The 14,095-nt window shown below is 46.4% G+C and overlaps 1 protein-coding gene across 1 annotated transcript in view; it reads left to right on the top strand.

The window, feature by feature from the left end:
* The window catches only part of CDH23 (cadherin related 23), a 549,671-nt gene that overhangs the window by 215,458 nt on the left and 320,118 nt on the right, over positions 1-14,095 (top strand). The window contains exons 7-8 of the mRNA XM_074999481.1: positions 8,342-8,536; positions 12,614-12,742. Coding sequence (XP_074855582.1) covers positions 8,342-8,536; positions 12,614-12,742 — 324 coding nt within the window. The remainder of the gene's footprint in view (positions 1-8,341; positions 8,537-12,613; positions 12,743-14,095) is intronic.

Genomic DNA, 14,095 nt, shown 5'->3' with positions numbered 1-14,095 from the left:
GCTAATTTAAAGACATACCATCTCCTTGTATCGGTGCTGTATCCCTGTTGGGTTGCAATGGAAAGTGTCTGTCCCAGTCTCTCCTCAGTCAAGTTGCTTGTTCTATCACTCTTCGCTGGGTTTGTATTGTTGTACATCTCCCAGGCTCCAGCTCTAGCTTGCGGTCACTGATTCTGTGTTTGATAAGTCTGCCCTTGCTTTGCATGTTTCACTGCACTGAGGTAGACTGCTATGTAATAGTTCTGTTTGGAGATCTGTAATAGTGTAGCTTGTTGTTTTTTGATGGGGTCTTCCCAATGACTTACACAGTCATGTGTTTCAGTGTAGGGTTTTAGTCTCCAGATCATTGTTCAGTATGGAGTGGATTGTGCGCTTCCTTTCGTGGGAGGTTTGTGTCATTGATGACAAACCAACAGAGTATGCTTTTATCTGTGTTTAGTTTTTGATCCTTTAGTGCTTTGCTGTGGAGTGTTTGGCTGCTTTGGTTGAGAGGATACTGGAAGTTCGGTCTTCTTTTCTCTGCACTGATATAAGATAGGGTATGAATCCAGTTTAGCTCTGCAGTAGGGTGACCATCTGTCCTGTTTTTCCAGGACAGTCCCTTATTTAAACTGTCTCACGAGTGTCCGACTTTTTTAAGAAAATGGACAAATTGTCCTGTATTCTGCAGAGGGCTCCTGTTCCCTGGCGCTCCATGTCTCAAGGTGGCTGCCCCCGCTGTCAGGGAGCTCCTCCACCTGGCAGCTGCCCCATTCCCTGATGCCCCCCTGCTGGGAGGTTGTGGAGCCCCCATCCTCCACTCCCCCTCATCAGGAGGCTGCGGAGCCCCCACCTCTGGTGCCTCACTGTGGGGCACCTGCCCCCATTGCTGAGGAGCCCTGGCATGGAAGAGAAGCCCCCCACCCCCATCCCCAGAGGCCATATTTGCCATAGGGCACTGTGGTCACCCAACTCCGCAGCCACTGTTGCTGCAGTTCCAGTATACACACAGAGGTATAATAATACAGTTACTGCCTTTATTGGCTGGATATCGCACAAAGATTGGGGTCTGGAACCCTTGTGGAGAGAAGGACAGGCAGCCTGTGAATCTGGCATTGAAAGGCTGACAGATGGCCTGGAAAGCAGCTTTTCCTGGCAAGGAGGGCCTCTGTAGCCATAGCCAGTGGGTTATCAGAAATCACCTGCAAATGGAGGTTGTGCAGACTGTTCCACATGGTATGGGGAAAATAAGGGAACTGGCCAGGGATTGGCAAGCTGGTGTCTGATTGCCTCTGGGGTGGAACATCACTGCATTATGCCAGAGGGACTGCCTGCAGGGGCTCATCTTTTGCGTGTAACTTAGTCATTGTGCTGAGGGTAGTTGCATTGTTTTTCTGACAGCCCTAATAAAACAACTCTTTGTTACACACCAAAGGAAGCATTTGTGGGAGGGTTAAAACCTAACGCTAGATGTGCCTCCTGCACTTGTTTCTGAGTATCCAGTACACCCAATTTTGCCGGACATCTAGGGACATCCCCGGGTTACATCCCTGGGTTGGAATATTTATGTGTATGTTGAGGAGGGTCAAATTTAGGATACATTCCTGTTTAGACCTTTTTATTGCCTGGAGGAATCTGTTTGCATGTGTTTTTCTATCCTGCATCTGGTGGAATGGTATGTGAATTCAGTGATGATGTGAATGCTTCCTACCAGTTCCATTTGATCGTAATTTTCAGGTTCAGTTCCAAATGACCAACTTAGTAAAAAATTGTTTAAAAATTTGTTTTTTAAAAAGTTGTTTAAAAAGCGGGCAAATGTTGTACCTGTTTTCAGTGAGCATCTGTGGGGTCTAGACACGGTCAGTGATTTGATTCTTTTTTTAATATATTTGACTTCTTTGCATTTACTTTGAGCTGAAATAAACAACTCCTAAATCTACGCTGAGAAGGCGGAAAGTTACAAGAGAAACAGGTAAATGTTTTGTAATGGGCCAGGCACTCAAATGTAGAAACATGATTCATCTTGTGTGATTTACTAATTGCTCTTCCAGCTAGCTATAATAGGAGATTAGGGTTTAAAAAAGAGCTTGATAAATTTTTGCAGGTTAGGTCCATAAATGGCTATTAGCCAGGGATAAAGTATGGTGCCCTAGCCTTCATAACAAGGGCAGGAGATGGATGGCAGGAGATAAATCACTTGATCATTGTCTTCTGTTCTCCTTCTCTGGGGCACCTGGCATTGGCCACCGTCGGCAGATGGGATGCTGGGCTTGATGGACCTTTGGTCTGACCCAGTATGGCCATTCTTATGTTCTTATGAGATACACAGCTCCTAGAGCTGGAAGGGACCTTGGGAGGTCACCTAGTCTAGTCCTCTGCCCTCTTGGCAAGACCAAGTACTATCCCTGACATCTATTTGCCCCTATCCCTAAAGGGCCTCCTGAAGGATTGAACTCACAGTCCTAGGTTTAGAAGGGCAATGTTCAAACCACTGAGCTATCCCTCCCACCTACTTATGAAAAAATGCTTAACCGTTCAAAAATGTTTACCCAAATGCATCACTCCATTGTTTAAACATTGTGATGTCTCTTTGCAGACACAAGATGACACCTCTTGCTGTGAACTATTCCAGTGGCCTGTTCCTTTGTCACTCTTGAGAGGGAATGGAAGAGAATTTTTGACATGTTTTTGTTTATTTTACAAATGCTAATCGAATTCCTCCATGATCTGTGTATTCTAGCTTACATATCAATGCCACAGACAACATCCCCTTTCTTAGTGGAGTGCCTTTGTGTTCTCAGTCAATGCCTCTTAACTGTTTTGGTCTCACCAGAACTCTCATTTCAACATACTCTAATATGAAAGGACACATTTCCTGGATTACTTATTGGGCCAAACCAGTGTTCCCTGTAAGCTGAGTTCTTTGGTGACCACTCAGAAGAGATCTAGGTGCCACTTACCTGATCAGCAGACTGCCCATTGCCAATAGCATGTTTCTATTGGAGGTGCACATCTGCACTTGCCTTGGTGCACATAACAAAATTTATTTAAAACATGGATGGTAAAAATTAGAGGGAGTGGTGGTTCAAACCCTTGACTTCTGAGCAAGCCTGAGTAAGTAGGCTTTGGGCAGGGGTTCTCAGCAAAGCATGGGGTGATGGATCATCACCAAGATGGATGGCCATGGAGTCCCAATGGACTTGGTCTGTAATTTCTCTACAACCTCAATGAAAGCACTAGTATTGGCTTTGGTGCTCCTTTTTCCAAAGGGTTATTGGATCAGTTGGCTCATGCAGTTGTGGACCTACTGACCATTCTGTTCCCACTGCCTTGCTCCCAGCAAAACTCTTTGTGGTGGTGTGGACACGGTTCTATGTTTTTCTTTTCAAAATGGACTTCAATTTAATTTTTACAAAATACATAGATATATATTTTTTGTTCAGAAAAAAACTGACACTTTCTGTTTCATCCAAACAAAGAAGCGGGGGGGAGGGGGAGAGAGAGAGAGAAACTTTTGTTTTTGATTGAGCCCCACCCCCCACCACCCCCAAATTTCCCCCCTTATTTGGAATGAACAGTGGATGAAAAATGCAGGTATGTTGTTTTCACAGTTATTGTTACCATGTGGCAGTGGCAGGGTCTGTACAATGTCATGTTTGAAAACCAGATCATGACGATAAATGTCAGTGTAACTTGAAGTGAGTTAAATAAACCTGCATAAGGAGCTCAGTTGGTCTGTTTCAGGCTGCAGCTCTGCTATTCAGCTTGCTTTCTAGCCATACCTCTCCCCTCATTAAACCTCACCAGCAGTTTGCCTCTCTCCTGCATGTCTCCTTTTGTCTTTATAGTGGTAACATAGATGTGCAGGGTCCCCTTCCTTGTGGGTAACAAATAAAAATGCAAAGTCTGAAGTCCTATTGAAATGTAACTTTTATACAGGCCAACTGCAAGAGGGGAAGCCTGGCCACTGCATTTGTGAGACAGGAGGATAACTGACTTTATCCCCAGTCAGAATCCAGACTTCACAGGTGTCTTGATTTCAAACTATTTTTCAGTTTGCTAGAGGCTTAGATGACAGAACCAAAATTTATCACAACCAATTCCTCAGTATGGCTTCTCTTTTGGAGCAAGTGTGCTGCCTTGGGGACATGGAACGAATTCCTTTCAAAGCCTGTTTTTGGCTATTGTATGAAATACAATACTAGCTAAATCAAACTCTCCTTTTTCACAGCCAGCCGTGCAGCCTGATAATTGTTGGTGACCAGAGCAGATTTGCATGTTAAAAGGAGTGACTGGGGACACTTAAAAAGAAGAGGAAATGTATTTGTCAAGGCTAGCTTTATCTTTATGGACATTATTATTCCTGGGGACAATACCCCAGACCTCATCAGAGCAGGCCTGCATTTATATTCCTGTTTTTCCCCATTAATAGTTAATTTGTAATGGTTGGAGTCTTAACATTGATCCTGTGCAGCTCCCCGGTAGGAATTAAAGGAGGAGCCAATAAGGAGCACTGCATTGGAAAGGCAGCTGGCATTGAAAAGATGCTGCTAAGGGGAAGGGCAGGCTATGGGACAGTGCACTGGAGTGCTGCTGTTTGGGAGCTCATACGCTGAGGATTATAGATGGCACTGGTAAGGATATCGTTTTCGAGAGGCGTATAACCGGGAGTTGTAGCTGATGCAGATGTGAAGTGGCTGTCGGCCTATCTTCCTGTTAGAGAACAGGGCGGTGCAGAAAGGTTTTGATAGGTGGTACAGTGGGATCAGAATGGAGTCTCTTCTCATGATGGCAGTGGTGCCTGCTTGGCAGTCGTTGGGCCCCGTCCTTTCCCCAGTCTTCGCACCCAGCAATCTGTTCTTTCACTTACTATCTGCAGTTCCCATTCCTGCCTTCAGAGATAAATGTGGAGCCTAGCTTTGCCAGCACTGGGGGGTGACATGGCACCTTCTCACTGAGTTGCTGCACACTCTGCTACGAGGGTTTCCATCCATCTAGTTTTCCCTTGGCAAGTCCAGGTTTCATCTAGTGCAGGGGGCGTAAAATCAACCCTGGGGGCCAGATCCAGCCTGCCAAGCATTTGTCTCCAGCTCACCCAGCTGATTAGCAGCATGTGTCTACTTACAGCTAGCAGCATGTGTTCAGCTGCCCCTCACTCACTTTGCACCATCTTCAACTGAGCTACTCCTAGGATGCTCCTGCTAGCCATGCAGAGAGGGAAGAGTGGAGAGAGAGGATAGTGTTGAAGTCAGAGTGTTTCCCCCTATCCTCTATGCCATCTCTGCAGAGCAGGGATCAGGGAGATGGAGACATACAGCAGAGCTGCTCCAGTCAGAAGGCTGGAGTGTAAGTGATTCACTCAGGTGTGCAGAGCAGGGGACAGGGAGACAACAGAGTGAGACAGATTTCCCTTGAAGAGACAGAGAGGGGGCTTCTCTCAGAAACTTACCCAGCAGCAGCCAGCACACATACCCGGTCACTGTCACACACACCATCTGTGCCCCCACACACTCACTGTCACATATACACTGCAGCACACACTCAATATGTGCCACAAATTGGTTCTCTTTCACACTCACTTTATCTCTCTGTAGCCCTCGCCCCACCCCAACCCTTCTGCCTGAGGCCTCATTCCTTCCACAGGGCCCCGAGCCAGCCCATGACCAGTACAAAAATTTGTGGAGTGGCTCCTTTACAAAAATTATTGCCCACCCCTATGTAGTGTTTTTGGCAGCTGGTTGACAAGTCATGATGTCTTGGGCTTTTTGATCTGTGGAAAAGGTGGTGGGCCTAAGCAGAGGTACCACAGCACCTTTGGGGTCAGGCTGCTCGTGCAGCTCACAGTGGCCTTGAGCAACAGGAGCCAAGAGGTGGAAGAAGACCTCTTGTTCGGGGGAAGAGACAGAGCAGGAGGTGGGTTAGAGGGGTCTTGTTACCAGCCATTGAGAAGGTGGCAAACCTGTCTAGTGTAGAAAGGAGTCTGGAAAGCTGCAAATCCCAGAGTGCAGGTATCATCTTAATGCAGAACACATGTTCCAGAGGCACAAATTTCATGTTGATGGATGGATTTCTAGCCAAAGAGAGCAAGCTGGTCTTCATGACTCTTACCACAGTTGATGGAAACACTATTCATTCAGCCAGAATTTCTTTCACAAGCCCTCGCTGGTCCCAGAAAACCAGGCAATGACCCCTAAGCCTTCTTCAGTGTTTTGATATTTAGAAATGAAAAGAAAAAATATCCAACTGGGAGCTGCGAAGAAGTGAGGCTGTCTCAGAAAACTCTCTCATTTTGTTTGAGCTGAAGACAAGTTAATATATCAGGACACTTACAGTAATGGGAAATCTGTCCTGCTCTGCACTCCTGAGTGATCTTTTGTGCCTCTAGCCCTACCTTCCTGTCAGCAACGAAGGGTCCTGTGGCACCTTATAGACTAACAGAAAAGTTTTGAGCATGAGCTTTCGTGAGCACAGACTCACTTCATCAGATGCTGGTCTTGGAAATCTGCAGGGCCAGGTATAAATAAGCCAGAGCAAGGGTGGGGATAACAACGTTAGCTCAGTCAGCAAGGGTGAGGCTTATTACCAGCAGTTGATCTGGCGGTGTGAACACCAAGGGAGGGGAAGCTGCTCACACCTCCAGATCAACTGCTGGTAGTAAGCCTCACCCTTGCTGACTGAGCTAACGTTGTTATCCCCACCCTTGCTCTGGCTTATTTATAGCTGGCCCTGCAGATTTCCAAGACCAGCATCTGATGAAGTGAGTCTGTGCTCACATAAGCTCATGCTCAAAACTTTTCTGTTAGTCTATAAGGTGCCACAGGACCCTTCGTTGCTGTTACAGATCCAGACTAACACGGCTACCCCTCCGATACTTGACACCTTCCTGTCACTGACCCCAAAAAGCAGATGAGGTATATTTGTGTGAACATCTTGCTAATGGGCATTCAGGATGTCTTGTTAATGTCATAGGAGCCCAAATGTAAGCTCCAAGTAGTGTCCTAAATTACCATTCTCAGCTGACCGGGTCCATGTGAAATTTTGTGGGTTTCGATGAGTGTAAAGTCAAATGCCTGAATTCAAATTCTTTTGTTCTGAATTGTTAGTTCAAACCAGCCCCAGAAATAAAATAAAGCTCAGCTGGACCCCTTGAGTTTTGCCTGATTTTCTCATCTTTTCAATCAAAACTCCCTGACACTGAGTGGGGTCTCTGGAAACTCATCTCCAATTGACTGGGTAGTTTGTGAACATCAGCCTTGGCCTGAGGAGGAGATTTGGCATGGGATGTGACAGTGGGTGGATTTGTCACAAAGCTCTGGCAAGTCTGCATTTGAACAAAGGACCAGTATCAACTCAGGTTCAGAATTAAACCCCACCTTCCAACATGTGTCTTTCCCTTTCGGCTCTGCAGTCATTTGCACTGTACAGTACCCCCCTTTGGGTGGAGGAGAAGTGATTTGATGTAAGTGAGGTAACAATAAAATAGCGAGATTTTAGAACGGTTTATAAGAAGTTATTTGTATCACCCACCTGGTCATAATCACCCACTATTATGACTGCTTATGTTATGCCCTTTGCTGTCCCCTTCCAAGGGTTAAATCATTGTTAATCCTGCTCAGTGTTCGTTTCTTAACACAGCTAGGAATGTGCAGTATAAATGTGTGAGCCTGCCTCACTTAGTTGCTGTGGTCTCAGAGTATTTTTAAATTGGCCCTCTGGCACATATGTAGCATGTTTGATTGCTTCATACAATATAACTCTTCTGCCCTTAAAAATCCACTTTCAAGAATGTGCAGCTAAATTGCATGTGTACAAAATGCAGCAGTTTTTCCCAGAAAGGATAATTATGCTCCTACAGCTAATCAACACTAGAAAGTGCCAAACTGTATTTGTAGTTGCTGGTTTTGTATGCTTAACTATGTATATGCAGGTTATTTACTCATTTATAAAAATGTAAGCTTCAATATTCATGCAGTCTGGCCAGGTTTCAGTTACTGTGGGAACTATAACTGTGAATACCTTATAAAACCCAACCTTAGTGTTACATTTAATACATTTTTTGCTTTGTTTTTAAATGCCAGAGGTGTAAAAAAAAACATTATGTAATGTTGAAATAAATGTTCCTTTGGACTGAGAAGAAATGAGAAGTTTTAGCCAACGGAGTGATTTTCCTGGAAAGTTCTGTCTGAAAATAGGCATTTATAATGAAAACATCTTCTCGACCACAACTGTGTAATTATTATAATAACGACATTAAAACTTTTATAGTTACAGCAATGATGTAATCAAAGAAAGAAACTGTATATCATTTAAACATTCTAAAACGCAGAGAGCTTGTTTATTGTATTTGCATCTTTACTTCCAGAACACGCCAGTGGGAACTCCAATTTTCATAGTGAATGCCACAGACCCAGACCAGGGGGCAGGAGGCAGTGTGCTTTACTCCTTTCAGCCTCCATCCAGCTTCTTTGCTATTGACAGTGGCCGCGGCATTGTTTCAGTAATACGAGGGCTGGATTATGAAACCTCTCAGGCCTACCAGCTCCAGGTCAATGCAACGGTAAGGCCATCTGCTTCATTTAATTTTTATGCTTGGCATTTGAGACTCTTCAGCTTCTGTGGAAAGAATGTATTATAGCCTTGTTTTACCTCTCCCCATTCTACTTTTCCTTTTGAATCCTGGTTTCGGCTGGATTGCAACAGTAAAATTCTATTTTAGAATATTGTAGGTGGTCTCACAGGTGAGTTTAGAAGGATTTTATCTAAGCAAATGCCAAGTGCCTCCATCCCTTTAACCATGTGCATGATATTAAAACACACATTTCTTTCAAACATTTTATGCTTGTAAAATCATTTTTTTAACAAAATGACTGGTGACTTTAGTGCCAACTCACATGAGGACTAGTCTCCAAATTGTAGTGTTCAGATTCTTTTGCTTGCACATATGCAGCATGCACAGATAACTCCCTTCATTCAGAAAGCCCTGTGACAAGCTGATCGGTCTCCTTTGGGTACGTCTTCACTGCAGATAGTACCCCAAGGCTGGCCTGTGCCTGGGGACTCTGGACAAGCAGCATTTTTTTTAATTGTGGGGTGGATGTTCAGACCTGGGGTGGAGCCCAGGCCTCGGGACCATGTGAGGTGGGAGGGTCTCTCAACTTGGGCTCCAGTCTGGACGTCTACATCACAATTAAACAGCCCCTTTGCCCAAGTCAGCTGGTGTGGGCCAGACATAGTTTTCTAACTGCAGTGTAGACATACTTTTTAAGGGCAATGTGGCCCAGGTCATCCAGCCTCTGTTCCAAGATATGGCCCTTTCAAGAAGGGTGTTCCATGAGGGGATCAGTAACAGCAACGAAGGGTCCTGTGGCACCTTATAGACTAACAGAAAAGTTTTGAGCATGAGCTTTCGTGAGCACAGACTCACTTCATCAGATGTTCATGAAAGCTCATGCTCAAAACTTTTCTGTTAGTCTATAAGGTGCCACAGGACCCTTCGTTGCTGTTACAGATCCAGACTAACACGGCTACCCCTCCGATACTTGACATGAGGGGATCAGTGGCCCATCTGGGAAAGGGGACTGGGTGTTTTGTCAAATGAGTATAAAACAGTTCAGACTGAGTCTGTAAGGAGCACAGAGAGAGGAGCCAACACTTTAGAGAGATGTGGTAGGGGGAGACTTGCTGGCACAAAACATGAACCCTAATGAGGGAGAACTAAGGAGGTTAGTGCAGGCCCACTGAGGGGGCAGGGAGCAGGGAAGGGGCAGTTTCCCAGGGGCCCAGAGTTTCAAAGGGGCCCGGAACTCCAGCTGCCACTGAGCAGCGGCAGCCGGGGCGCTGGGCCCTTTGAAGCGTTGTGATAACACTGCTCCATCACTCTGTGTAGCTCTGAGACAGGGCCCAGCACTGTGGTCTGGTTGGTGCTAAGGGCTGACTGCCCTAAGCCTCACCCCTTATGCCTGTGTAGCCATCCCCCCACCCGCCTTGCTGCAGGGCCCCTGGAGGCTGTTAGTGAGGGCCATAGCACTGTGTGAGAAAGCAGGGCTGTGACTAACCTGTCCCAAGGGAGACGTTTGAGCCCCCGAGTGGAGGCAGCAAGCAAAGGAAGAGGCCCTGAGAAGGAGAAGCAGGAAAGGGTTTGGGTTTTTTTTCCCCAAAAGCATTTAAGCAAGTAAGCTGAGTGTCTGGGAGCCCCAGCTGCTGTAGAGTTATGTGCAGGTGCTAGTTCTTTTCCTGCAGGGGAAAGGCTGAATTGATATTTGACCAGTGCCCCAGGTTGAGTGTTGAATACCTAGGCCCAGCGTTCCCTGTAAGCTGAATTCTTGGGCAGCCACCCAGGAGAGCTTCAGTTGCTGCCTAGCTGACTAGCAGAGCGCCCACAGCTGGCAGCATCTGTTTCTACTAGTGGAGCACATCTGCACATCTCGGTGTGGATAACAAAATGCATTCCACCCTTGGTTAGAAAAATATCGCAGGAACACTGCCTAGGACCGTTTCGGCTCAAACGGGGCTGTTAGCGCCCATTGAAGAGTTGAGCTGCTAGGTTCCTCCCTGGAAGTACCCAGGGCTGGGGCAGGGCAGAGAGAGAAGAGAGACTGTGAGAAATGATGTCGCAAAGACAGAAAATTATACTTAGGCATCCTGATTCTGAGCCATAATCTCTGCCTCGGGACATGTCGATCAGTGATGCTGCAAGTCACGAGGACACAGTGACATGACATGAACGTTGCAATTCAGCATCAAAGCCATGCGATGATTACATTATGGCATCCCACAACTCAGTTTATTAATGACTGGGCTTTCCAGCGCCTTAAAGAGATGTGCTGCTGCCCAAGCATTCCCTATCAAGATGCAAGTGACGTGAGTTTAGGGATCTCATCCTAAATTCAAAAGTGCTGTAGATTAGGTTTGAGCTGTACCGGCACAGCTGCATGTAAGTCAAGCTTTGGGACGCAAAGGAGTATTACAGGTGAGCGCTGAGGTGGGAGTCCGGGCTTGTATTTGCTGGAACAGAGGTTGGCCTGGCAGAGCCTGTTCAGATGCAAAAGCCTGTGCAGTGCCTCCCTGTGCTGTGCAGGCCACCTCATGGTACAGTCAATCCAACTTCATCAGACTCGAAACCAAACTCCAAAAGTAAAAGGTTGTTTCTGAAGAAAATAAAATCGTCAAACCCAATAGTGATAATGGCAGAGTAGCAAGAGAGTGTGAGTCACTAACAAGCACCCAGCCAGGCCATAAACACAGGAGCCTGTTTGTTAAGAGGATAATGTACAAGCTGTGCTATTGAATGCAGGTTAAATTAACATTCATCTCCTGGCAATCAGTCCTTGCTGCTGTTCAGAACTATTTGCAGAAATGTGCAGTAACCTCTCATGTTTTGCCTTTCACCACTGTGCTTGATGGCTGGGTAGCAAGTGATTTACTTACCTCCCTTCACATTCTCATCCATTGGCCTTCTCTTCTGCTGAACATGTTGTGCATTAGCACTTTGTCAGGCAAGGGCTAGGTGAGCTAGCATGGCTTTGGGCTCCCACTGGGAGAGGACAAGTTCAAGAGAGCTCCCATTATGGCAGATGTCATGTGATGCAGGGCAGGGCTGTGAGAGAGCTTCCATGGATGTAGATGCAACTGCTCGCAAGACAGTGTTAGGAAGCTCCCTTTTGTGGCATTTCAGCCACAGCGGCTGTAGTAGAGAGCATACTGCATCAGCCCTGGTTGGCATTAGCAGGATCCACTGGTAAGGGTGCCTGCTTAACTATTTTAGGACCATTGAGGGTTTTTTCTCTTGCAAGCAAAGCCATGTTTGAACCCAGACTTCCAGCAGTGAAAATCATACAATAGCCCAATCACCCTCCAGCCTCCTGGTTTGAAATGTTCCAGGGCTGTGGCTTCAAAGGCTTTCATAATAAGACCTCCTGCATACATCTTCCACGCACTCACCTCTCTACAATGCACAAATCAATTTGCTGTACATAGAAAGAGAGATGCAGTTATACTAATCTTGCCCAACTCCTTTAGACTAGAATAGAAGTGGGTGACTTTTGACTGACTTAAACTAAAAATGTAACCTACTTGCAAACAATTTGACTAACATGAGGGTATGTTCTCCCATGGCTAAATGCTTTGTACTTATTTTTAACCCATTATACCCCGGTGGAAATTAAAATTAATGGTTGCTATTTGTGGTGCTCACACAAGTGACCATGTTAGGAGCCCTTGTTAGTCATCAGCTGGTGCTGCACCAGCAGTTAGCCTGAGTTAAAGCTATAGATTTTGTTAAGACATTACAAACTATGAATTGAAATACTTATTAAACAAATTATAGCCTCTGTTCTGTTCAAAACATAGAGGAAAAACACATGATGTGGACTAAATCGTATAGGGCAAATCTTTGGGAGAAAAACATATTATTTTCCAGCTCAGAGATAAGTGCTGCAGACAATAAAGTCACAGGACAGTTTTAGGAAAAATATGGTTACCTGAGTATTTACAGAACCTGACTTACTAGTGGATGAGGTGGCAGGAATTGTGTAATTGCAAATCTGAGAGACTTGACCATTGTGTGGGATGAACTATTGCTCTAGGTATCTCTGTTCCTGCCATAAATGATTTTTTCCCCTCTCTGGGTTTCCAGGATCAAGATAAAACCAAACCCCTGTCCACTTTGGCTAACCTGGCAATCACCATCACGGATGTGCAAGACATGGATCCAGTCTTCATCAACCTGCCTTACAGCACAAACATCTATGAAAACTCACCTCCGGTAAGGGCCTCTCTTTCGTGCTATGAGTTGGGAAGGGAAGTAGGACTTCAGGCCCATACACACAAATTTGTGCGCATATGTGTGCGCGCGCCTGTGTCTGTGTCTGTGTCCGTGTGTGTGCTCACGCACGTGGTTATTTTGTAAATGTGAACTGCTCTGCCCATCTCCCCAAGCCCCTGCTCTTCAACTGGCCCTGCCTCCCCTTCAGCTGGCCCTGTCCCCCCCTCAAGCCAGCCTGGCACAGCTCCTCTCCCCCAGCATCTCTGCTACCAGAGGCCATGTCGGTGTGTGCTGGGGCCCTGCTGCTCTACTTTTCTCACCTCTTCGCCCCACCTGCCCTGTGTGGCAGGGTCCTGGCTGCTGCACACCCCGGACCCTCCTAGCTGCCCTCAGCCCCACACACATGCCAGGGCTCTCCTGGCAGTGTACTGGGCAGGGGAGTAGTGTTCCCGCTGAGATTTTCCATCCTTGATGGGTTGAATTTTCTTCTAAGCGGGTTCAAATATGTGCAACGCCAATACTGAGGCAGCGCGTGAATGTGCACCAGCAATCTAGATATAAATATATATTGTTAACAATACACAGATGTGGAATAAAATATATTAAAATAAGAGATAATTAACCAGGAACAATGCTTATGATATTTATTTCATATTCAATCAAATAAAAAGAAAATGAACACCACTCCTGGAGTACCTGTATTATCATCCTTTCTAACAGCTCCAGCTAGTGAACACACCAAAATGCATATTAACCGCACACAGCTCAGCTTTAATATCCTAAACAAATCTATGAGTCCCATAGAAGTAGCCCAGTGAGCTGGGGATGTGGGGTGCAGGACTCAGGGTTGGGGTATATGAGGAGCTTAGGGCATAGGATTGGAGTCTGTAGGGGGTGCAGAGGTTAGGGCAGGTGCTGGGGATGTTGGGGGTTCAGGAGTAAGGGATGCTGCATGTGAGGGGCCCAGAGCAAGGGGGTGGGGTGGGGGATACAGGTAGCAGGGCAGGGGGCCGGAAGTGGGGTTTAGAGTACACTGTATGTGGGGACTGGGGGAAGATCCAGGTGTTGGGTTGTCTTACCTGCTCACTGGACCCAGACTTCTGGGGCCAAGCCCAGATTGGAGCTGGGCTGCTGCCACAGTTGGGAACATGGTGGCAGGGCCATTCCTGGTTTGGTCCTCGTACTCTTACCCTCCTCACACCCCTCTGCTCATCCAAAGGGCCCAACACATCCCCTTCTTGGCCCAAGGACCTCCCCACCTCCATTCAGACTGAACTCCCCCTGCCCACAAGGCCCCGACATCTCCCCCTGCTTGGCCCAAATACCCCAAACCTCCCCACTCAGCCTGACCCC

The sequence above is a fragment of the Carettochelys insculpta genome, chromosome 7 (genome assembly GCF_033958435.1).
Source record: "Carettochelys insculpta isolate YL-2023 chromosome 7, ASM3395843v1, whole genome shotgun sequence".
Taxonomy (NCBI): Eukaryota; Metazoa; Chordata; order Testudines; family Carettochelyidae; genus Carettochelys; species Carettochelys insculpta.
This window is presented reverse-complemented; position numbering and strand designations above follow the sequence as displayed.